The following is a 25,230-nucleotide window of genomic DNA, read 5'->3' on the forward strand; positions in this document are numbered from 1 at the left end:
GTGTGAATTAAGAACCTATTGTAATGCTAGATGGCCTGCTTGCATGCCCAATCTAGACATGTTTGTAACTTAGATAAATTTCAGCAATTAGATTTTCAAAGCTGTTGTCGTCTGTATTTTTTTGGTCCTCTTACTGCTGTGTAAGTTAATGCACAAAGAAGCAGAAATGCTAAACAGAAAATTCAAAGCAAACCTATAAGAACTTCTTCAGCTTTGCTATTGTCACTCTAGATTTCTGTCCCCTCTCACCTCCAAGGGCAAGTTTTATATTTGTCCAGGCTGAGAATGTGTAAGCTCTGTAGCTCTGTGAGGCCACATCTTCCTGCTGACGTTATTTTATTTTTTTTTCCATCTACAAAAGCACTTTCCCTTATGGTCCTGTCTTTTGCCACCGATGCCAGTTGCAGCCTGTGTGTTTTGCTACCTAGTAGTCCATCACTCACAAAAGTCTTGTAATTCAAACTATAAATACTGTTAAACTAGTGTAATGGGTAGTGTGGATGATGGATACTCTGAATATAAGAACATTTTCTGTGATACTGGCAAAAGTAGAATTTTTCACCATAGAAAAGATGCAGTGATTAGTATGTGTTTTCAGGTGTGTTTGTTAATATCCTGAAAGCAGTTGAGTTGCCTCTGTGGCTTAATTCAAATTAGGTTTGTTCAGATTAAATTTAGTTCAGTTCATGATATTTAGAAACTCAACTGTTTGGTTATTAACATGTCTCTGTGGTGGACGCACTGCATCCTTAATTCAGGATAGTAATTGGTTCCTTTTTCAGTATTATTGTGTGAAGTGTTAGTACTTAGTGTTTGTTAAGGAAATTGGCAGGTAGCAGTTTTTCTTGTCATGTGGAAAGATTTGTTTGGTAGTTGCATGGGAAAGTGTCCATTGTATAGTAAGGGAACATTTCTGTATCTAATGAAAAGAACTTTGCTGATGTTAGGTGAGCTTGCTATTTTAACAGTTGTGTTCTGTGGCTGGACAGCAGAAGGGAGTGCTACTAGGTTGCTGTGCTTCCTCCCTCTGAATGGGGGTAAGGCCATTATAACAGAGGTTGTAGAGGTAATGAAGATTGGGCTGTGCTGGCTTTCCTTAAATAGTTTTGTGCATTTTGTTATTAGATACTGTGTAAGCAAAGAAGATCTTGTGATGGAAAAATAAGTCTATTAAAAAGTGATTACATGCATTGAATGTTGCATCTTTGCTTGTCTTCCCTGTCACCACCTCCATGCAGCTGTGATTTCACAGAATAAATAGCTCAAGTCCTGATGTGGAACAGAGTATTCCTGGTCCAAGTAACAATTCTGACCTCTCTGCCTCTCTGGAGCTAGTATTTACGTCCAGAGTTGATAATTCAATCTTGTTTAGAATGCGCGATCAGATTAATAAGATGGCCTGATCCTATTCTTCTGTGCTTGTGGTGGTGCAGGGAGGAAGAATTTAAATGAAGTCAAAGGAGGTATTGCACCATCACCATACTTCTCTGGTACCAGTTGTAAAATTCAGTCTTGAAATATTTTTTGAATGGTTTGAGAAAAATACTTGAGTGGAGAACTTATTAACACCTTCTGCTGTTGTCCTTACTCTTCACTCAGTCATGCATCTCTTACCTATAATTGTAGCCTCTTTTTTTTTGTTGAAGGGCCTTGTATTAAAGGTTTTTTACCATTCTTTAAAATCAGCAATACAACTGCTTGCATAGAGTAGCTGGAGGCTGCCACTTAGGGTTGAGGCTTTTTATATTTTGTGAATAGTAAGGTTAAGGACTGAAAAAGGATCCTGTGTGCTGTTGTAATAGCTCAACATTAATACACTTTTTTTTGTCTGTTAAGACCTGCATTTCTTCACTCTTAAGAATAAATGTCTTTGCTTTTCAGGTGATGGTGATCATGAAAACAACATGCATGCCATAAGTGAATGCCAAGGTCAGAACCTTCATGGACTGGATGTTAAAAATGTGTGGCTATTGAAATAACAGGATAGTGTTTTCTGGTTTAAATATTTCTTAACACTTGAGAAATTACCATGATGATCATGAAGTTTGACTTCTCGTATGTGGAGGAGCCGGCTGTGTAGCACAAAATGCATCTGATTTTGTGGAGGGGTTGAGTTTCTTAAAGTGAAGGGGCTGTAACCATAAGCGTGTGTGAATTTCTTGTTACTCACGATACTTTACTTAATTTTAGGGGAAAAAAAAGCTTGCTTTGGAGGTAACAATGCAAGATTTTAAAAACTGACATTAGTTTCTTGCTAGAGATTTTTTTTTTGCTCAAGATTGATCTGAAGCAATGTCCTCGTTTTGGCTGGGTTAGAGCTAATTTTCTTCCTAGTAACTGATGTGGTGCTGTGCTTTGGATTTAGGATGAGAATCATGCTTATAGGACAACAGTGTTTTAGTTGTTGCAGAGCAGTGCTTGCACAGAGCCCAGGACGTTTCAGCTCCTCGTGCTGCCCTGCCAGCGAGGAGGCTGGGGATGCCCCAGGAGCTGGGAGGGGACACAGCCAGGACAGCTGGCCCAGGCTGGCCAAAGGGGTGTCCAATAACTTACGGTGTCATGCTTAGCAATAAAATAGGGTGGGGGTAATTGACTGTCAGGGTAAGGCTGCTGCAGTTCAGATGCTGCTGGGCATCAGTCAGCTGATAGTGAGCAATTGCATTGTGCATTACTTGTTTTGAATATTCTTTTATTGGTATTATTACTTTGCTTTTCTGTCCTGTTAAACTCTCTTTATCAGCCTACAGGTTTCACTGTTTTTTCCAATTCTCTCTGTCATTGCTCTGGGATAAGGGGGTGTGAGCAAACAGCTGTGTTGTGCTGAGCTGCCTGCTGGGTTAAACCACAACAGTCGTTTTGGCATCAATGGTGGGGCTTCATGCGTTGAGGTAATGAAAGATCTGACCAGATGTGGTGGTTTTGTCTTTCTGGGCAGCTGCAGTTCACCACAACTGCTCTCTCACTCCCCCTTCTCAGAAGAAGAGAGTGGGGAGAAGAAAGTGTGCTGGAAGAAAGGCTCACGGGTTGAGATAAGGTAATTTAATTAAAGGGAAAAGAAAGGGGGCAAAAAACACGCAAAGGCCGTGCAGAAGCACAGAGGGAAGAAAAAAATTCTCTCCTTCCCATTAATGAGCGATGTTTGGCCATGTCCTGGGAAGCAGGGCCTCAATATGCGTGGCAGTTGTTCAGGAGGACAGAAGTCTTCACGACAAACCCCCTCCCCCCCTTCCCCAGCTTTTATTGCTGAGTGTGTCATCTCACGCTATGGAATATCCCTTGGTCAGTTCAGGTCAGCTGCCCTGGCGATGTCCCCTCCCCACCTCTTGCCCACCCCCAGCCTGCAGGCGCTGGGGGGTTTGGAGGCAGTCTTGGTACTGTACCAGCACGGCTCAGCAACAAACACAGCACCGGTGTGATACCAGGGCTGTTCTAGCTACAGGTGCAGAGCACGGCACTGTATGGGCTGCTGTGGGGAAAGGGAACTCCATCCCAGCCAGACCCAGTACACCAAAGCATGTTACAACAAACTTTTTAAAAACATTTTGGTAGTTTAATTGTTGCTGGTCACCACATTGATCATTTTGCTCCGAGTTGTTGTGTTTGTTCCCAGAGTTCTCATGTAACACCTTATTTGCTGTGTAGGCTCCCTGTCGTGCTGTTTATCACTTCTAGGAGCTGGCTTAGGATCGTAGTTCACTGTACTATGTAACACTGGTTTATGATATGGTAGAATTAGTGGTTGTGAGACTAGTCTGGTGTTTGTACTCACCATTGCTGTCATTCCTGTACTTTGGGAACCATCTCTTGGAAACTATTAATTACACACTGTACTTTTTCTCTTCTGCGAGCCAATCTGGGGGGGAAATCAGGGGAGACATTTTCCCCTGCTTCTTCCCCTTTCCTTTCTCCTTCGTTTTCCTGTTTTTCTCCAGGCTAGTTACAATAGCTCTTGAGAAATCAATATCCGTGGGATGTTTAAATGAGCACGTTTCTATTGCCATGTCTCCTGAATGTGTTTCAGGTTGCTAAACCTTTAAGAACACCACCCAGACGTCCACCCTGAGGCAGGATAGTTGAGTGGCAGGGAGTATGGGAGGATATGGGCAGGCACCTAGGACAGTGAGCACCTCCAGTATTTTGGAACTTCACCCCCGAACAAGCGCAGAATCCTGAAAAACTGGTAAAATGTTTGAAAAAGGCATGCCATCACCATGGCACTTCCAAACAGACACAGATCACTGCAACGTGCAGTGATCTGGCCTATGCCTACTGAGCCACACTCAGTGCTGCTCTAACTCCTGCAACAGGCCCTGCAGCTGTACCACAGAGCCAACCTGTGCTGGTATCAGTTGCTCTTATATACAAGAAGAAACAATGGGTGAGAAAGCTTGTTGAGTAAGGGAAGAAGCTTCTACTAAGAAGGGGAGGGAGGAAGAAGTGGGCAAGGCAGGTGACTGACTCCAAAGCAGGCTATCAAGGTTTTGGCAGGGATAGAGTTGATTTTCTTCCTAGAGGCTCATACGATTCTGTGTTTTGGATTTGGATGGAAATAGTGGTGACAACACAGCAGTATTTTTAATTGTCACATAATTGTGCTTTCACAGAGTTAAAGACTTTTCTGCTTTTCTTTGCCAGTGAGGAGGATGGGGATGTGCTAGAAGCTGGGAGGGAACAGAGCCAGGACATCTGACCCAGACTGACTAAAGGGGTATCCCACACCATATGGCATCGTGCTCACCAATAAAATATGGGGGAAAGAAGGAGAGGGGGTAGGGGGGCAAAGGGAGGGAGGCATTTGGAATGGTGATGTTTGTCTTCCCAAGAAACCATTACACATGATGAGCCCTGTTTCCCTGGAAGTGGCTGAACATCTGCCTGCCAATGGGAAGTAGCAGATGAATTCTTTTCATTCCTTGTTTTTATTTTCCTTTACCTAGTCGACTGTCTTTGTCTCAAGCCATGAGAGTTCTTGCACTTCTCTGATAGTCCCTCCATTCCACCTGGGGAGAGTGAGGAGTTGTGTGGTGCTGAGCTGCCTGCTGGGGTCAGCACTGAGCCATCCTGAGAACAAACGGAGGGAGAAGTAGATCTTATAAATGTGATAGCAGCCACCTGATCCCTATGCCTGAGTGAGCTGTGAGATATGTGAAAAGTTCTCAGCTGTCATCCAGGTGAGGATATTGTCACCTGGCTGCTCTGATGCAGGGCCAGTGGCATGGAATGAGAGGGCAGGGAAGCCAAGCAGCTGGGATCCTTCTTTACGAAGGCGGCATTGACAAGTGACTGCAATACAGGCACAAGCCCTCAGCCTCTGGAGGGGCCTCCTGTCAGGTGTGAAGGAAGGATATGCCTTCAAGGAAGATGTATGTCACCCAGGCAAGTAGACCAGCAGGGAGAGAGCTATCCAGTACCTGAGGGAACTAGCAATGCTGGAGGTGGTTTATGGTGACCTGAACAAATACCAGTTACTCAAAGATCAAGACAAAGCCAGGTGCACATCACCCATGTGGCAGAAGTTTGTACAGAGTGCACCGTTATTGTATGCCAACTCATTGACAGTAATGATCTGGAAAGACAGAGAGGGACAAATGCGTGATGAGTTGGCTGGCAACTCCAGCAACATGGAGAAAGTCTCTCTTCCTCCCTGTGGGCCTTTGTCTCGGTAGGTGCAGCAACCCTAAGGGAATTCCTTTCTCTCCACTTGTATGAACCACTCTCAGGTCTTAGGAGTAGGCATTCATCTGCTCAAGAGAGAGGATGTAGTGGGTATGCTCACCACGTGCCGCTCTGTGTGTGGTGTTACCTGCATGACCACGGAGAGGACGTGAGGAAATGGGATAGAAAATACACCTCAGCTCTAGAGGCATAGGTGTGGGAGTTGCAAGGAAAACCAATCATAAATGGAGATTTTTCAGGAGAATATCTGCTCCAGTTTCCAGTTGGCAGTTCCCCACAGTAGAAGGGCTCTTCTTAATACTGAGCTTAATAAAGGGGCTTCTGGTTTGTATTTACAAGTGAGTAATGAACAATATGACCAAGACTAGAGGGACCCTGCTTCCTGTGAAAAGTGTTCCTTTGCAAAGAAAGTATTGGTAACCTTTAGTGAATATCAAATAATTCATTTTTACATCTGTGTTCATTAGCTTGAGAAGTACCTTCCAGAATACAGAAGTGTAAATGTACTGCCATGACAAATGAATTATATCCTTGCTTATTAACAATTGTACTGTTATCAGTTGGGGACAATTTATAGTGTAATGAGTTTTTGTTGTAGAACTGTAGAGCCTAATTTTCTGTGAGTCACTTTTAAAGTAAGATCCTTGAGCAAATATGAGATGAGTGCTTTATAAAAATGCTTTACAAAAGTCTGACTTTATATGCAAGTAAGTTTTAGGTCTAGTAGTATAAAAGTAAATTTTAATAGAATCAGTATATGAAAGTTCTTTCTTACCTAGAAAGTGGAGGAAAGAGCAAATGACGTACCACTGAACTTTCTTTCAGTAGCTCCATACTTAAAATAGTCTGTAAGTTTAGATTTTCCTTGTATTATTGTTCATGAACTTCTGTTCTTGTATTCTTAAGGTCCAAAGGTGACTTACATTCCCCCTCCTCCACCTGATGATGAGCAAACCATCTTTGCACGTTATCAAACAGGAATTAATTTTGACAAGTATGATGAAAACATTGTCGAAGTGTCAGGACTTGACCCTCCAGCACCATTAATGGTTAGTGAACTTTTAGTCTTGGGGATCGTGTTACATGATTCTGCAAGGATGCATCTTGAATGTAGTATTCAGTCCTAATGAAAATACAGATTTTGAATATTGGAAACAATACTATGGTGGAAGGTGATGCCACCTTCCTGGAAGATAAAAATTTGAGTTCAAAATGAGATTGACAAATGACAGAAATGGCTTAGAATAAGTAACGCTGGATGAACAGGAAGTACGTATATTCCTTAAGTTACAGAAAACACCAGTTTACAGCTTGAAAGAGGTCTTGGGCAGCAATTTCTAGGAAAGCTGGTAGTCATCTTGTTGAAGTTGGTTACTGGGGAATCTTTAAGATTGTGAATGAACACCTGTTGGAATACTTTTCATTTGGACAAAGGTGGTTTTGAACATTTGTAGCCCTGTTTTCTCTTATCTGCAGTTTATTCTTTAAAAGCTCTCTGTAACTTTGCTTCCACTTAAGGCCAGTTGGCTAGCTTGGAAAAAAAAAAAAAGAACAAAGGAAGACAGACTCGTTTTTAAGAAGAAGAATGAGGAAGAAGGGCAGAGGGAGGAATGGTAGTAATATGGAGTTGATCCCCTTCCCACTCCTACAAAGGGTCTCTCACTGAAGTTAAAATCGTGTTGTCATGTATGATGCTTTTTGCTCCTGGATAGTGATGTTGATTCAACTCCCCTTAGCAGTTTTAGCACAGAGACTGAGTATATCCACTACATGTAACGAAACAGAGTTCTAGTTCATTTTCACAGCGTGTCATGGTGCAAATGTGTTTGCATCCAGATGTAATATATAGCTTCTGGGCAGTTCTCCAAATCCTTCACTGACATACGAATAACACTACTTTGAAGGGCATGAGTGGGTTGAAGAAAACCTTGTGTCTTTCACTTGTGAGAATCTTGACAATCTAGATGACTGGTGAAACCCCTCCCTCATAATTTAATGCATTTTAGTGTTTGGATGTCTGTATCCCATAAACAGCTCACTTTTAAACTCTAACTTACGTAGTTGTATAATGTAAAATGCTTTTTTTTCCCCTTTTTCTTCTACAGTCTTTTGAAGAAGCTAGCCTCTGTCAGACTTTAAACAAGAACATTGCTAAAGCTGGATATTCTAAACTTACACCAGTGCAGAAGTACAGCATTCCTATTATACTGGCAGGGCGGGATTTAATGGCATGTGCCCAAACAGGATCGGGAAAAACTGTAAGCATTTGGTATAACATTCATTTATACTGGAAATGTGACTTTGGTAAATGCCTGTCTTCTCAATAACCATTCTTTTCTTGGAAAGCATCTATTTTTTTTATGTTGAACAATCTACTTTGCACAGAGATGGCAAGTGTACTGTTCTTTGCAGACACAAAGGATGGGTGGATATTCACATTCTCAGGCTTGTTATCTTTTTAAATACATCAGTGAACTAATTACTAGGTATGGCAGGCCAGTCTCCAGGTCTACAGATACAGAATTAGACATATAGGCCATCATGGAAAATGTTTATTAGAAAAAACGCAGTAGTTGAAAGCTTTTGGGTTTTTTTTTATGCTCATGCCAGATTGTAATAGTGTGTCCTGCTGTGTTGTCTTTGGTTTTACCAAGTCTGATCGGCACCATGCTTAGTTTTAGGTGATTTGATATTAATAATGGAACAGTGACTAGAGTTAAGAAGGTGATAGTTGTCTCAACTTCTTAAACACTCTAATATACTCAAATCCTACCATTGACAGCTCCATATGAGAATATTTGGCTATTAAGCATAGCTTTCTGAAGTTCAGTATAATGTAGAACTCCAGCTGTGTTACGTAGCTTATTAGTTACTGTTTTGAAGAACCTCTTCCCTTTATGGAAAGGAGAAGGTATAGTGTCCAAGTCTTATGCTACAAATACTCTGAATGCTGTTGGGACAACTGTTAAGTGTTCTGTTTTGGGGGATAATTAGTCTTACTGGGAATTAAGAGCACTGATGCAGATGTCACAAACTGATGTGCTATGGTAATAGTCTAGAGATTAGTGATACATTGTTACCTTACAAATCCGTTAATGATAATGTAAAGCTTCTAAGTGCATGTTTTAGAAGGGCATTTGATGCCAGGGTAATCAATTACCAGTGTGCATCAGAGGGTGTGTAGAACTGCCTGAAGAACTCAGAAGTAAGGGAGTGCATGATGGTGTTCCTGCATTATTAGACTCTGAAGGTGCAGAGGAGCTTTTGTACTTCATAAATGAGGAGAAGTAAGTTTTGATGTTCTGTGGTGTGTTCAGGTCTATTCTTTTGCATTCTGTTTTGCTTGAAGTTGATAGTGTGCTGTAGCACTCCAGCTTTTTAAGATTAATACACAGCATTTAGTGTAACTGATTAATGCTTTAAGACTAAACATATATTAATGCGTTTTTTTTTTTAGGCAGCTTTTCTTCTACCAATTGTGGCCCAGATGATGAGAGATGGCATAACTGCCAGTAGCTTTAAAAAGCAGCAAGAACCAGAATGTATTATTGTTGCCCCAACTAGAGAACTGATAAATCAGATCTTCCTAGAAGCAAGGAAATTTGTCTATGGGTAAGCTTGTGCACTGCTGCCTAGTATTGCTTGTTACTTAATCAGCAAGCCTTTGTTCTTTCACAAGCTTTCAAAAATTTTTTCTGTGCCGATCAAATTGAATGATTACAGACACTTGCACTTAGGTGGTTAGCAGGTTTATTACCATATGGTTAGAAATTTAAACTTTTCATCTTCACATTGGCAACGGTAGGGAGGCTTACTTCAGCTTGTAGAGGAGTAATAAAACTCACATCATCTTTAGTGATAATTGAAGTTACTTAAAGAGCTTAATTTTAGCTTGCTTTATTGGTTACTTGCTGTTATTTTCATCTTGACAAGCAGAGTTACATGTTAGGGGTTTTAGTTAACTTTCAGTGATGGTTTGTAGTACCTCTATACTTTCCAGTGTTTCTGATCTTGAACAGAAGTGTTTCACCGTTCGGGGAAGCTTTTCTTCAGTTCTGCTTCTTCAAAACAAAAGGTTTTAACTTGTCATTGTGCCCTTGGATGTTGCATGATAGATGAGATTACGTTTATACTGGATTGCCAGTGATCTTTCTGCTGTTCAGTGATAGGTTCACCAGTGAATGGAGGAAATAAATCAATTATCTCTAATGACTTGTTATTCGTAGAAGGTGGAATGGAGAGCATCACTTGCAGTGCGAAGTCTGGAGGACTTGCCTTTGGTTGTTCAAGCAAACTTAGGCTTGGTGGCTGTTTTTTGCTCTTGGAGGTATTACATAGCTATTCACTCAGCATAGTACTAAGAGTAGCTTCTTAATACCTAAAACTGGTTTACTCATGTACCTAGTTCTACTAATTAATGCTCTTTTAAACTACGTACAGATTACTTCACAATAAAGTACCTTATGAATTCAGAAAGCTGCTGCTGCAGCTGCCTGGCAGTAAAAGCAAGATATAATGTAAGCCAGTTAAACGATACCAAGTTGTGAGCCTGTTGCCTCTGCAGTACTGTGGGCGTATTGCTCGGTTCAGATTTGTGGTTTTCTTAAGCTCTTCCCTTTAGCTCACAAACAGGAATATAAAATATCACCAACTGGTAACATAAATGCTGAAATGTTACCAGTCCAGCCTACTTATATTTATGATCGAAGTTTTCTGAAAAGTTCCAGATAAATAGTAGAAACCTGCCAGTTGTGATTCAGCCTTGTTACGTATGAAGCTGAATAGTATCTTCAAGATCAGACATCTGGAATTTGAATATGGAAATGCTCACTGCATGAATGTAGAAGCTTAGCAAGTGGCTGAATAAGGTAGTTCGTGGTTATAGAGGTGTTCTTTCCACAGAAGAAAATCTGATACAGCTTTACTTTGTTGATCTAGCCAAAAACCTTACTGGAGACAGTACTAAATGATCCAGTGATGGAAGGTGCTTGCAGTCGTGTGCGTGAGTGTTGTGCTGCTTTCTCCGTGTGACTAGCTGCTTTACAAAGATACACCTTGGTATACGTACTGGACTGTTCTTTCAAGATGTAGGAAGCTTCTGAAGCACTAATGGCATATTTTTTGATCCTCTTCTTTTCCTGCAAAGTCTTCAGCATGCAAGGGAACGATGTCTAACACATTTCAGTTCTTACTGCAGTGGTCTATCTCAGTTGAAGGATGAGGGAAGAATGCAGGTGAGATGTAGCGTTCATTCCAAGAAAGCCACCTGTGCATCCTATGAAATGGTAGTATGAACGGGAACCTTGAGCGTATAGTGAGTGAATTTTTGGTCTTGGGTCCTGCTTTTGGTAGTAGGCTGTGCTGTATGGTGAAGGAATTAAACAAGTCAGGTTAAGTTGGTTTGTGGTAAATCTGATTATCTTTATATATTTTTCTGTAATAACACTATTTATCTACATGGCAAATTAATCACACTTCTTTTCTGTACAATAGAACTTGTATAAGGCCTGTTGTGATCTATGGAGGCACACAAACAGGCCATTCAATTCGTCAGATAATGCAAGGCTGTAATATATTATGTGCCACTCCAGGAAGGCTTCTAGACATTATTGGAAAAGAAAAGGTAAGATTGTGAAACTTAGCCTGAATTCCCTTAAGCATTCTTAGTCTTGTGTATATTGGTGTTCGTTATTCAAATTTGCTAGAAGCAAATATAGAGCCACAAACGCCAGACAGTATGCTGTCTTTGTACAGGCACTTAATCCAAGTGACCTTTTCTTGGAATAGCTGAATACCATGAAGATTTTGAAAGTGTACTGTGAGCCCAGATCTCTTTACTCTCTTGCAGGGCATGCTGGTAAAATAGCAGTCTAGATCAGATTGGCTGCAGTATTCAACTACATTTTATAGAAAAATAAATGGACTGTGTTGACTTAGTTTTCATGGAAAATTCTGTAGCACATTTTCTTCTCATGTCCTGCTTGTTTTGCTATATAATAGTTTTTATCTGCTGGTAGAACTGTGCTAATGTTAATTCTTCAAACTTTCTCATACTGGTTTTGTTCAAAAATATAAATTCAGGTGTAAAGTATTTGAATTTTTATTCCTCAAGCCATTATAAATTCAAATTGAAATTGCTTTATAGTGGTATCTCAGTGATGTTGCACTGGACAAATAATTTGGAAAAAAAAACTTGGTAATACAGTAGAAAGAGATTGGCCTTCTCTGATTGCCAAGCTTTTAGTCACAATGAGTCTTCATCAGCAAAGGGAAGTTGTAATGTTGTTTACAGGTCTTCTGATGTTTACTCTTTACAGAACAAGGAGTTCGTGAGGGAGAGAACCTAAGACTTGAACACAGTTTCAAAATAAATGTGCTGAATATTAGTTGATCTGCATTAGGCTCCATCTTGATTTACATTGCTGAACCAACTTCTGAAACATTTTGGTTTATGCATATGGCTAGAACTAGTGCAGATTAACAAGTTAGGAGTTCAGTTTGAGATAAAAATAAAACAAAGCGCATGATAGGGATAGATTGTGTTTGTCAATAATTAAATTCTACTAGAAAGAAAAAAGTAAAAGATGTATTTTCGCAGTTAAGACATTCTTTTAAGTGTGCACTGTCAGTGAAACAATGCAATTTTTCTTTCACTGAAATATTTACAGATTGGTTTGTGTGAATTGAAATACTTGGTGCTAGATGAAGCAGACCGCATGCTTGATATGGGTTTTGGCTTAGATATGAAGAAGCTGATTTCTTACCCAGACATGCCATCAAAAGAAAAACGCCAAACGCTGATGTTTAGTGCCACTTTCCCTGAAGAAGTTCAGAGGTGAGCTAAATGAAAATGGAAATAGAGCTGAAGGTGTACTTTTGTAGAGCTGAAGGTCTGAAGAGTTAAGTGTATTAATTGTTTTTAAAACTTAGAAACTTGTTAAAGTGTACTGAAAAGCTATACTGTTAACATTCTTTGCTGAAGACTTGTCTTTTTTTCTAAACAACAGATCTCCTAACTTGTATAGATGAATTGCTTGATTTAGCTGGGGACTCTCAGGGAAGCTGTGAACTTTGTCTGAAAGCTCTTGAATTCTGGTTCTGCAGCAGTCCTCATACTGCCCCTGTTTGTTTCCTGCCCTTATTGCTCCATATTTTTGTGCAAGCACAAAAGCAGTGATTCTGCTGTGTTCAACAAGCAGCACCGGTACTCCTATTTTTGCTGTCAGGGTGAAGTTTAAACAAACAGCTCAATGATTGCTCAACTCACCAGCCTTTCTGACGTACCATTCTTTAAATGCATGAGTGCTCTTTGGTTTTGGTAATTCTGAAACTTCACTAATGTGTTTTAGATGCGTGCTCTATCATTCACTACCCTTAATGTTCCACTTCCCAGGCAGAGAGCAAATTTCAGCAGATGGTAATGGTGTTGCTGAGCCTGGAAAACCATGGGAGGAATCCTTGGTGTCTGGATCTCTAGGTTATCTTTATAAGTTTGTTTTGGCTAATGGTTTTGCTGCATGTTTCTTCTGCATAATGAGGGATGAGTTGAGAATACTGCAATTAACAACCTCAGAAAAGAGAAAGTCTTTAACTGTGCAAGACATACACTGACTTTTTCTTGTTTAAAACAAAACAAAACACTACGTTGCTGCTATCAATCTTGTGGGATTTGCAAATGCTGGTAAAAGACTTGAGAAACTTGAGTGCTTGTATCACAGTTTGGAAATGTGATAGTATTCCTCTCACCTTTTGAAATTGGAATGCCTAAAAGTGATCTTGTCAGTTTAGAGAGTGAAAAGCTCCTTCTTTTCTGGAATTGATTTTTTTCCATGGATTACTGCCTTCCTGATTCTGGAGTCAGGAAACCTATTTTTTTCTTTATTCTACTGTCAAAACAACTTTGAACAGTGTAGGTAGGACATGGTGCTCTCTTTGGCCCTGTTAATTTCACACTCTCCTGCACTTTCATTCAGTCTTTTTAGTGAGTGTAGTCAGATTTAGTTTTAACATACCTTTTGGTTTTATTCCTGAACTCGGGTCATTAAGACTCTTTCTAGGTAGAGGAGTTGAGAGCCATGGTTTTCCTAGTTTTGTTCAACAGTCATTAAGGTTGGTGCTGTCTCTCGAAGGTTGGTTTCAAATTCTGGACTTCAGACAGTGATGAAATAGTGTCCCAGGAATGGTTCTGTGAGCATGTGTGTCAATAAACCATTTTACTTCAAGTATATATGTGGAATTTTTTTTTTTGCACAGCTGTTTAGAAAACAATACAGACTTCTTTAGCTTTTTCAAAAAATGCGTATACGGTTTTATAGTCTCTGCCATCTGAGGAATGGTGTAAGTAGTTGTGATGCTTACAACACATGAAATCGCTTGATCTTAAGGCAAAAATAAGCTACATAATAGACTTCAAATTGCTCAATTTTCTTTCTTTTCAAGGCTGGCTGGTGAATTTTTGAAAACTGACTATTTATTTGTTGTTGTTGGACATGTGGGTGGAGCCTGCAGTGATGTTCAGCAAAGTATTCTTCTGGTTCCCCAGTATTCCAAGAGGGAAAAGCTGATAGAAATTCTACATACGACAGGTAGCTTTCCTTATTACTAATTGTCTTCCAGGGAATACAGTCACTTCTAAACTTGTGCTTTTGCTTTTAAACAGGTTGTGGTTTAATTTACAAGATTATTGACTGAAGCTTTTTCAATCGTTTCTCAGGGAGTTACAGGTTTTAGACTTGTTAGTGTTACTGGTATTTGTCAGAGTGTCACCTCTGAGTAGTGGCAGAGAAGCTTCCCAGATGGTTAGTTTCTTTGCACGGACGTTTAGTAACTACTTTAGCACCTGATGGTATTACCTCCAGAGTGTGGGCATACTAAATGAAAGGGAACCTCTGGGCCTGTTCTTTGTCAATGGCTGGGATGTTTACAGTGATGATCTGAATGTATCATACATTTTAATGATCAAAACTGGAAGGGAGTTTTGTGCTCCCTTCGGTGTACCTTAGTGTTGTTCAGTATTCGGAATTGTGTGCTGTGTCAATTTACATGCTATAGAAAGAGACTTCACACTGAGACTTACCACAGAGCAAAATTTGTATTTCATCTCTCTACTTAGGAGAAACATAATGCACTAGTCTTCATCTGAGTTTGTGTTGATCGGGAAATTGATGGATTGAATTAGTTCAACACAGTCAAGAAATTATATTTATTAGCTAAAGACTTTATTCAAAGCCATTTCTGACATTAGTTGTTAGAAGTAACTGTAGCTGTGAATAGTGAAACTGCATCAGGTTTCGAACTGCAATAGATCTGAACTCTTGTTCAACGTAGGTCGTGAACGAACCATGGTGTTTGTGGAGACAAAGAAAAAAGCAGACTACATTGCAGCCTTTCTTTGTCAAGAAAACATACCAGCCACTAGCATCCATGGGTAAGTATTAAGTGAAAGTTGGTTAAGTATTTTTTCAGTGAAAGCTGGTAGTACTCGATCTTAGTTTTTGTTGAACTTTCATGGTTGTGACTTAGCTTTTATTGGTTCAGATTGCCTTGTAATCCTCAGCACCTGTACCCTGTTGAAAATGTAGTGTTTCTGAAGGCCAGTTCTCACTGCATATGCAGAGTATACATCTTCATGGTTTACCACACTTCAAATGCTCTATAAGAGCTGGAAATATAATAAATGCTCATACCATTTACATTATCATTCTTCTTCACACTGTGGGCATTTATAGGTGTGCAAATCCTAATGTTGTAGTAGTTGATAGCACTTTTGCAAAGAAAACTTGACAGTGCTGCTCTGTAATACTTATCACTGTCTAATGTTGTAGGTGCGGGATCAATCTTCGTGGTTGAGCATGCTTCAAGTGCTCTATAAGAGCTGAAGAATCTGATACCTGCCGCTAAACAATAAAACTGGGATATAATAAATCGGGTAGAATCAAAAGTTGTTTGTATGTAGATTCCATCATAATTTGCGTGACCAAAAAAGATCTTTTGATGTTAGTGGCAAGATGATGTTCATGAACTGAAGTGGCAGTTGTGGATCTTCCCAGTCTGTCTTAAAGGTTTCCTAAAGTCCAGTCATATCCCATACAGGCTTCTGATGCTATTGTTTTTCTTCTTGATGTGTTCATGGACTTGTAACACTGTTTGTATAGAGTTTGTTGTAAAGAGAAGATTCTTCTAACTTGTATTTGCATTCTAATCATTAGTGTTGTGTTTCTGAACAAATGCTGAGAAACAAGGTAGGATGCTCACTAATTTGAGGTCTAAGGCAATCCGTCTTTCACGTAATGAGCTGAAACAGTATTTTTATGTCAAAATCTAGGCTAGCTAACTGAATCTTAAGATTCATGGTGAGCTGCAAAATGTCAAAGTAATTGTGATATTTTTCATTTTGTAATTTAGACGAAGGGTCTTGGATATCTTCTGTTTTGGATGATGTTTTGACAAACATCAGAATACCAAGGCCATAGATAGGTTAAAATAACCTTCATAGAGTTGATAAAAAATATTTGTCTGTATCCTGTGTACTGTCATTTTCACAAACATGAAAGATCTTTTTGAGAAGATCAGGCCTTCTGTGTTTGGCTGGCCTGAACGGTGTTTGTGCAACCTGTCTTGTGTGGTAGGAGTTTCTTAATGCATTTCTGTAGAATTATTGTGCAGTGAATTAAAAATTTTTTTATTAAAGAATACGAATTTTTTCTTTTTATTAAAGATTTACAAATAGAATATCTGGTTTCATGGAATCTACGGACTTGTCAGGAATGTTACTGACTTCAGAGCCACTTGAGTTCTTTGAGTTGAAGTGTGTTACGATAGTTGCTGTTCCCTGGGATAGTTGCTCTTCTCTGGGATAGTGTCCTACCAAGCTTAATGAAATGGCACACACTACAGAGCACTGGTTTTTAGCTTTCTAATTTGTTCTTTCAGTTAGACAACAAAGAACATGAGTTAAACTCAGATTTACGGTATTATAGATAACCTATAAACAGTCTTTCAAAATGCAAAACCCAGAGCAAATCTAATTTTCTTCTGGTGATAAAAAAAAAAAAGGCCTATCCTGTTGGCTGGCTCCTGTGCAAGAAGCTACATGGAATCCATCTTTAATAATCTGGCTTAATGCAAAGTAGTGGGAAAAGCACTTTTAGCTACGGCATGAAGAAATAGTCAGTTGAACAAGTGGATCTTAAGGGAGACAATGAGTTTGATTTATGATTCTTTTGTAATTGCATGAATTACTAATAACTAATTAAAATGCCCATCTCTGTGACAGAGTGTTCTGTAGAGATGAATTCTGAACTTGTGGCTTAAAACGCTTGACTAACTTGCATGCTTGAGAATGAAGTTCTTCTGTCTTCTCCCCTTCTTTCAACATTTAGGTTGCCATAACACTCTTCTTTTCTACTTTGTATGTTCAACTTTGAGAGTATTTTGTTTACCTCTTAAGTGGACTGTAGATGCACTGATGAAATGGTTCTAATATATGTTACTCTCAAAAAATGTAATTTCTCTGGAGGCATAAATTTGCTGTGTCTTACTGTTGTGAAATCTTAAACTGGTAGCATATGGGGGTTGTTTTTTCAAGAACTACTTCTGTCTTTGAGTCATGGCCTTTTAACTTGTATCTTAAATAGTACTGCAGATTTTAGAGGCGCCCATTCTAACAATTTTTCTTTTTGGCAGAGATAGGGAACAGAGAGAGAGAGAGGTAGCTCTTCAGGATTTTCGCTCTGGCAAATGTCCAGTTCTGGTGGCAACTTCAGTGGCAGCAAGAGGCCTGGATATTGAAAATGTTCAGCATGTTATTAATTTTGATCTTCCTTCGACTATTGAAGTGTATGTACACCGAATTGGACGAACTGGTCGTTGCGGAAATACCGGCAAAGCAATTTCATTTTTTGATAATGGTTCAGATGGCCATCTTGCACAGTCGCTAGTTAAAGTGCTTTCAGATGTAAGTTTCAAATCTTAGTGCTCAACTTTTCTTTTTGTTTCAGATCTCATTTTAACATACTAAGCAAGTATTATTTCTTTGCTTATGGTCATAAAACTCTTAATATGAATTGGCAAAGCAGTGGAAGTCTCTAAATTCACTTTTCTAATTATGTAGGCTCAGCAGGAAGTTCCTGTTTGGTTGGAAGAAATTGCTTTTAGTGTTCAAGGAACAAATCTCAATGCATCTGTTAATACCCAAAAGGTAAGTCTGAAAATGAAGTGGGAGCCTTGGCTTTTGGAATTCTGAGTAAATATAAAAGTGTGGTTAGCAATATATATACCAAGTATATATTGCTGAAACTTTGGGCTGTAATTGTGTCCCTTATCTTAGTTGTGCATCTTCAAAATACTCAGTACTTCTGAAATCCGTGTTGGATAACTTGTTTAACTTTTTAGAGTTAGACTTTAGAGACTGTTTAGACTGTAGCCTTGCTAGCTGCATTAGTCTTGATCTGCCTTGTCAAGTGACTCTAGAAGAAAAGGTTTGTGCAGACATGCACAAAGGCTGTAGTTTCAAAAACTTACCTACTGTGTATGTTGGAACAAAGAGTTGCTAGTTCCACAGTCACTGCTTATTGCGAATCACTCAGCCGAGTAACTCATTTGACTGAAAACTTTAAAGCAGTTACAGCTAGATAAATGTCCTAATCTGATCCGTGTTATAATTGTTCATAATGTCTGTGATAAAGAATCTTCTGGTTTCTTAGGGTTGATGTTACCAGGTGTTAAAATACAGCTTGAGTAAATGAGTCAGTCTGGGTGGCATAGCTCCCAAATCCCTTTTTAGTTCTATGCATGTTCCTGCTTGGAATGTTTTTTTCAATTGGTGTTTAATATTTCTTGCTATTATGTACTTGAATTTTGATGCCTTCAACAAAAGCCTTTCCTTGATCTCTTGCTTACATAAGAACTGCATTGCATCTCAGTTGCATTCCAAATGTCAATATTGTTGACATATTGTCTGACCTCAGACATAATTACTCAGTCTATGTTCACACAATATATGAAACAGGAGTTATTCAAGTTTAGATCTGCCTTTTGTGTGATCTTTTTGTGTCCTATAACTAGTGAAAGTAAAGGGTTTTACCTGTATCTACCTTCCAGTCCAGCTCCCTAGTCAGATCTGGTTTTTTTTCCTACTTTGGGTCTTCATCGAGACCTCAGTTACACACTTAGACTTTTGATTCTTTCTCATGCTTGCAGCCTCAGTGGACCTTTCTTCTGAATTTGTGTTCAAGGACATTTTATTTGTTTAGATCACTTTCAAAGGCATATCTCATCAGTCTTTTAATCTAGTTTGCTTCCAGAAAGTTAGGGGAGGCTCAAGTTGGAAATTAGGAGAAATTGCTTATCAGGAAGAGTGATTCAGCATTGGAATGGGTTGGCCAGAGAGTTGGAGTCACTGTCACTGGGGGTGTTTAAAAAAAGTTTGAACGTGGTGCTTAGGGACATACTGGTGGTACTTAGTGGGTAATACTGGTGGTAGGGGGAGGGTTGGACCAGATGATCTTGGAGGTGTTTTCCAAACTTCATGATTCTATGAAATCTTTCACTTACAGAACTGAGTCAGTCTTTCATGTCCTTTGTGACCTTTTAATTACAAAATCTGACACTGACTTTTGTTCCACACACACATGAGTTTCAGAGGAAATCTGATTGCTGTTTGTTAAGCCTTGGGAATGCTGCCCTCTTAATCATACTTACTCAGTGCATGAGCTGTGGAGTTGGAGATCATCAAATTCTAATGCCTTCTTTACAAGTCTTTCTGAAAACAGTGATTCCAGAAGACTGCACATTCCTAGTGTTCTGGTTCTGCCCATCAGGCAGCTCATCACTACACAGCTGCTTGTTCACTCTGCTCAGGTGGAATGGGAAGACAAGGGTGGAAGTATGAGAACTCATGGCTTGAGATAAAGACAGTTGACCAGGTAAAGCAAAAGCTGTGCCCAAGCAAAGCAAAACAAGGAATTCATTTGCTCCTTCCCATTGGCAGGCAGGTGTTGAGCCACTTCTAGGAAAGCAGGGCTCATCACGTGTAATGGTTTCTTGGGAAGACAAACACCATCACTCTGAATGTTCCCTCTTTCTTCCTTCTTTACCCCAGCTTTTATTGCTGAACATGATGTCAGATGATATGGAATCACAGAATGTTTGAGGTTGGAAGGGGCCTTCAGAGATCATCTGGTCCTATGCCCCTGCTCAAGCAGTGTCACCTAGTGCTCGTTACACAATCTAGCATCCAGGCTGATTTTGAGTTATCTCCAAAGAAGGAGACTCCACAAGCTCTCTGGGCAGCCTGTTCCAGTACTCTGTCACCCAAACCATAAAGAAGTTCTTCCTCATGCGGTGATGAAACCTCCTGTGATTCAGTTTATACACGTAGCCCCTTGTCCTATCACTGGCCAACACTGAGAAGAGTTTGGCCCCATCCTCTTTACATTGTCCCCTCAGGTATTTGTAGAGGTTGATCCCTGTGGTATGTCTGGACCAGCTTTACTACCAGCTTGTGCGCTCTCAGCCTCCTCACTGACAGGGTGGTATAAGCAGAAAAGTCCTTGGATCTCCGATGCACTGCTTTGCAAATAAAACATTGGTGTGTTATCACCAGTTTCCATCAAAAATACGAAACACAGCCTTATATGAGCCTCTAGGAAGAAAATTAACTCTATCCCAGCCAAAACCACAACACCTAATCAGCTCTTTTTCATTGAAATAAACTAGTAATGCTGTTTTTTCCTACTGCTCTATTATTAATGAGAGACCTGTATCTGATGTTCTGTAGTGGTGCTAATAAATCTATCACCTGCAGTAGGCTTCTGCTGTAATGTGGGCATAATAAGGATGCTGATGACCTCTCTCCTGGGGAAGGAAGATTCAGTCTTAATTTGTGTGCAGTATTCACTGTCTCTTTCAAATTACCCTTTCATGCATTCCATTTGATGATGAAATGATGAATTTGAAACTAGAATCTGTTGGAGGCTTTTATCTGACTATTTCGGAACTATCTTTTAGGTGACAGGCTTAATCAGCTTCCCAAAGGAAAAGGATTTTACTGGGGAAGTGATGGAGGCAGTCAGCCTTAAGAAAGAGAAGGAAGTTTTTCCCCAAAGTTCTGTTAATTGATTTGTATTAGATAAGGGAAGAAGTTGGAATTTAAACTTGGGGAAAGATTATTCCCACACCTGATTTAAACTGAGGTTGATAAAAGTGCATTAATTTCAGACTGGGGTCTAAGAAAAACACATATGGAAGGTTAATGATAAAACTTCTGCGTTAACGTAGAGAAAAATGTTCAGATGACATTGAGAGTCATGAATGCGAAGTGCTAAAACATCTGCAAATGATTCTAAACTAGTACCTCTTCTGTTTCCTAGAGTTATGAAGGCGGCAGCAGCATGAACCCAGAAAGAGAGAGGATGTCAAGTTCCGCAAGTTCATTTGAGGCATGGGATTAAAGCCAATTTAGTACCAAACTGTTTTTATTCTGTTGTGTTTTAAGTGAGCTATTTTACTTAATGCTCGTTACTGTTAAGCTTTATGGAACATCTGATGTTTACAAGCTAGCTTGTGTCTTACACCGATGCTTTCAACAATGCATACATAATCAGTTATGATGAACACAGGGCTGATTATAATTTAAAATGGCTCTTGCCTTCCTACATACAGGAAAAAAAAAATTAAGGTATTTCTTAAGTGTTAAATGGTTCAGTAGGTGTTTGATGTTTTGTAGCTAGCATGTTGCTATAATAGGTGGGATGTGATTCCTGTTTTGTTTGCAAGTGGAATTTAGGAGATCCCTTGAACTTACTTCTTTGTTACTGAAATTTTGCCTGGGAATATATAGTTCTCTGAAGACCTGTTTTGGGAGAGAGCTTTATGAAAGGGTGCATCAAAACTTAATGTCCCTTCATTTTTAACAGGTTAGTTTTGAAATCTGTGCCAAATGATGAGGTGACAATCTTAAGGAGCTGTTAAACACCTTGTAAACAATTACTTAATAAAAATTTGAGGAGTCTTTGTATGATACACACAAACAAAAAACGAACATGTATAACTGCAGCTTCGTGAGCTGGTGATTTTTCAACGTGCATGAAATGTGTGGTCTCAGTGTGGAACTAAAGATAAACGGCTACATCCACAACTTATTTGAAATACACTTTAATACCAAGCAGTCTTTTGAGAAGGATGGAGCCCAGTGTTGTGTGTAGTATGTTTTTGCCTTTGACAGACGTGTACTCTTCTGCTACCTCTTGTGGAAAAGTTTTCTTTAGAGCAAGCTTGGTGGCTTGTCTGTAAGAGTTTCCCAGAGTTGTAGAAGCTATGTAGTGTCTGTAGACAGACATAAAGAGTTTTACAAAGAGATTTTCATAAAGTTGCTTTTTCTTTGAATTTTTTTTATTTACCAGCAAAGTATGCTACAAGGATGCATGTCACTGCCCCCAGAGGAAAATGGTAAATAGTAATTTGTAATGTCTTGAACAGCTGAACAAGCTTACAAGCTTGTCATGTTTGCAGGTATTCAGCACACAATGCCGAGTGCTATTTGTTGTAGGGTCTTCCCTCTTAGTATAGGGAAATAATACTTCTAATCTGTGCTTACTGGACTGAAGGTTTAATGTGTGAGTATTGGAACTGACTTGGACAGTACTATGCAATTTGTTATTGTGGTTGAGCATGCTGCTGTTCTTTCTGTATTTCTTCGAAAAATACTTAAATACCTGTTTACAAAATACTTTTTGTGCGCTGTGGTTTTACTGCTACATACTGTACAGACATGTAAGTCTTAATTGTAGGTACACCATCACTTAACTTACTATAAGCAGTGGGTATACGTTAACTTGAAGTCTTGAGTAAAATGTCCTGGGTGGCACGACTCCTTTTTCTGACAACTCTTCTTGAGGATCTGTGTATCCATTCTGAATTTCAGGTAAGAAATCAGGGGGTGCTTTTGATTTGTTGGTAGGAAATGCATATGAACAGTAATTTCTGGAGGAAACTGTACAGTTGTCTTCTACTTCTCTGAAAAGCAAACAAAGTAACTACAGTCGTGGGTCACATTTATCTTAGAGCAAACCTATGAAGGGAACTAACTTCATCTTAGTTCTAGACCTGTTTTTCAGGCTTGCGTTTTATTTGTAGCTTGTGAAGTAATTATTAGAACAGCTTTTAGTACGTTACAATTCATCAAATATAGCATCTCAAATTACTCCTACAAGAAATAGGTGTATGCAGCGTATGCAGTTGGAACTCATGAGCTTTCCTGAAGTTTTTTAAAGAAAGAATATTCATCCTTTTTTTTTTAATTTAGCATGGGTGGAAAGAGCGGGAGGGAATTGAAAATCAGTCTTTTTTTTGAATAAACCTTTATGTAGTTAAAAAACTGAAAAACGAGGATGTGTGCACACTTTCACTACCTTTACAAGGCAATGTAAATGTTTGACAATCTACTGTGTCAGTTCTGTCCTTTTGTAGATAATTTTGCATCTTGTCCTTTCATGCAGTAGCTTCCTTGGTTAATTTCCTTGTGTTTCTGGTTTAAAAAAAAGGTTGCACAGAACAACTGCTTGAACTTGCTGGCATGCAGTCCTGAAGTAGTGTGTCTTTGTTTTTGAAAGTTTATACATTGAACTACAAGATTCCGTTTTCTTCTGCTTGATGTAGATGTGCCTTAGGGTATCTAAAATATTAACCAAAATAATTTATTTAAGGCAAAAAAGTACTAACGAGCTAACTCTACCACGGTAACAATTCGTAGTTTATTAAATACTGTGTGCATAAATTTAGAGTCAGTTGTAAAGTCTCTTGGGAACACTTGAAGACATAATTTTTTGCAAACATGTAGATGTTTAGAATGCACTTTTATAACTATGTAAATAAGCTTAAATACTGTTCTTCAGCACAGACCATCTCACTGTGGGCAAGGCAGACTTTTTTGCATATTCTTTTTTGTGAAACGGTTTTTCTTAGCTGTACTTTCTGCAACTTGAATCTCTGCATGTTCAGAACTGCCTGTTTTGTAAGGAAATGTTTCTTCTAGGGCTGTTTCTTTCATTTAAGTATTTTTTGAAGGTGGCAGAAGTTGCCACAAGACAATGCTTTGTTTTGCAAAGTGTTTTTTTCCAGCCACATCATGTGAAAATTGTTCTGTTCAGTTTTTTGGTTCATTGTTGATACAGTGTTTGTCATCTAGGCTCAGTTTATTCTATGTGGTTCTGAAGTTGAAGGCATGACTCCTGTTTACTGATCTTGCTGCTGCTTGGGTTACATGAAAGGATCACATTGCTTCTCTTGTATGAGAAGTGGTATTTTGGGGGGTGAGTGCTTGCTATGAGGAGCTCAGAAAAGATAGGTAAGCCTTCAAAGACTTAATGTACTTCTGTATAGAGAATTTGGGGAAGGCTGGCTTACGCCAAACCTTGAAGAGACAAGTTTTTTCAGCCCCTTAGCTGCAAGTTACTATTTCTCAAACAAGCTATCTCTTCCATCATTTTGCTCCTGCAGGAAGAGCAAGTGGCATATGTATCATGAGTTGTCAAAGCTTTTGTTTGTAGGGGAGAGTCCAGTTGTCCTCCAGGTGGCAGTCAGGATGAGTGCTCTTTAAATATTTCACTGAACTGATTGAAACCTGAGAACAACATAGTTGCAATTCCTTTTAGTTGCATCTGCTCTTGGCAATGATACCGTAACCCCAGATCTTTGTATGGTTTTTCCCTGTCATTAGCTCCATACTTGCATTAAAAAATGCTCCTTGCATTGGAGAGTAGTTCAAGATTAAGCTGGAGGGTTTTGACAAAGTGTTGAAAAGGGCCATCAAACCTTCTCGTCAACAGTATTTTGAATACTGCTTATTCTTAATTCTACCACATCGTCCTTTATTAATGCGGTGCCTGAACTTTTTTCTCTGTGAGATGAGTTTCTTGGAGTCAGAGAGGACTGCAGTCATGAGGGTGAATATGAAGAAAAGGCTGTAGAGGTGACTTGTGAGAAATGTGTTTTGACTGTGGATCCTGGTCAGAACAGCAGTTCTAGGAGTGGGAATCAACAGGCAGAGTTTCTTTGTATAGCTGCAAAATGAAATAGAAGCATCAGTAGAGAAAACTTTGCACAAGTGCTAGCTGTGATCAACAGGACTCACTTTTTACCTTTTCTGGAACAAGTACTGGTTCCATATAACAGTCCCTGTAGACATTTTCTGTTTAGCTGTTATTAGACAGCTATGGGTGGGGACCTTGGATATCCTGTGAAGCAGTCTGTGAACTCATAGGAAGACAGTGTGGTGGGACACAGATGTGTGCTCTGATCTTTTAAATGTAGAAAGGGTTATGATGTATGGATATTCTTTGTTTCTGGTCAGTCTCTGATGATCGGTGTCATTAAGTGACTTTCCAAACACAACCCAGTTAATCAAGCTCCTGCTTTTTTTTTTTTTTTTGCTTTCTGGGATGCCTGGAATGATTCTTACAACTGTATTTGTTATGGTTAAAAAAAAGAGAAGTACAAAACAGATGACCATGCACAGCATAGTCATGCTTCTGCATTCTGCTGCTTTGCAGTAGG

The 25,230-nt window shown here is 39.3% G+C and overlaps 1 protein-coding gene across 6 annotated transcripts in view; it reads left to right on the forward strand.

Annotated features, from left to right (window-relative positions):
• The window catches only part of DDX4 (DEAD-box helicase 4), a 35,295-nt gene extending 12,890 nt beyond the window's left edge, over window positions 1–22,405 (forward strand). For 5 of the 6 annotated variants that reach the window (XM_066987984.1, XM_048049406.2, XM_048049404.2 and 2 more), the window contains exons 8-18: window positions 1,882–1,929; window positions 6,583–6,725; window positions 7,782–7,934; window positions 9,134–9,288; window positions 11,170–11,299; window positions 12,345–12,511; window positions 14,116–14,261; window positions 15,004–15,103; window positions 17,362–17,632; window positions 17,789–17,875; window positions 21,048–22,405. In XM_066987984.1, the coding sequence (XP_066844085.1) occupies window positions 1,882–1,929; window positions 6,583–6,725; window positions 7,782–7,934; window positions 9,134–9,288; window positions 11,170–11,299; window positions 12,345–12,511; window positions 14,116–14,261; window positions 15,004–15,103; window positions 17,362–17,632; window positions 17,789–17,875; window positions 21,048–21,128 (1,481 nt within the window). In that variant the 3' untranslated portion in view covers window positions 21,129–22,405. Of the gene's footprint in view, window positions 1–1,881; window positions 1,930–6,582; window positions 6,726–7,781; window positions 7,935–9,133; window positions 9,289–11,169; window positions 11,300–12,344; window positions 12,512–14,115; window positions 14,262–15,003; window positions 15,104–15,500; window positions 16,329–17,361; window positions 17,633–17,788; window positions 17,876–21,047 lie in introns of those variants that run through there. The other variant, XM_066987985.1, reaches the window with a different exon arrangement.
• The last annotated feature ends 2,825 nt before the right edge of the window (window positions 22,406–25,230 follow it).

The sequence above is a fragment of the Anser cygnoides genome, chromosome Z (genome assembly GCF_040182565.1).
Source record: "Anser cygnoides isolate HZ-2024a breed goose chromosome Z, Taihu_goose_T2T_genome, whole genome shotgun sequence".
Lineage (NCBI taxonomy): Eukaryota > Metazoa > Chordata > Aves > Anseriformes > Anatidae > Anser > Anser cygnoides.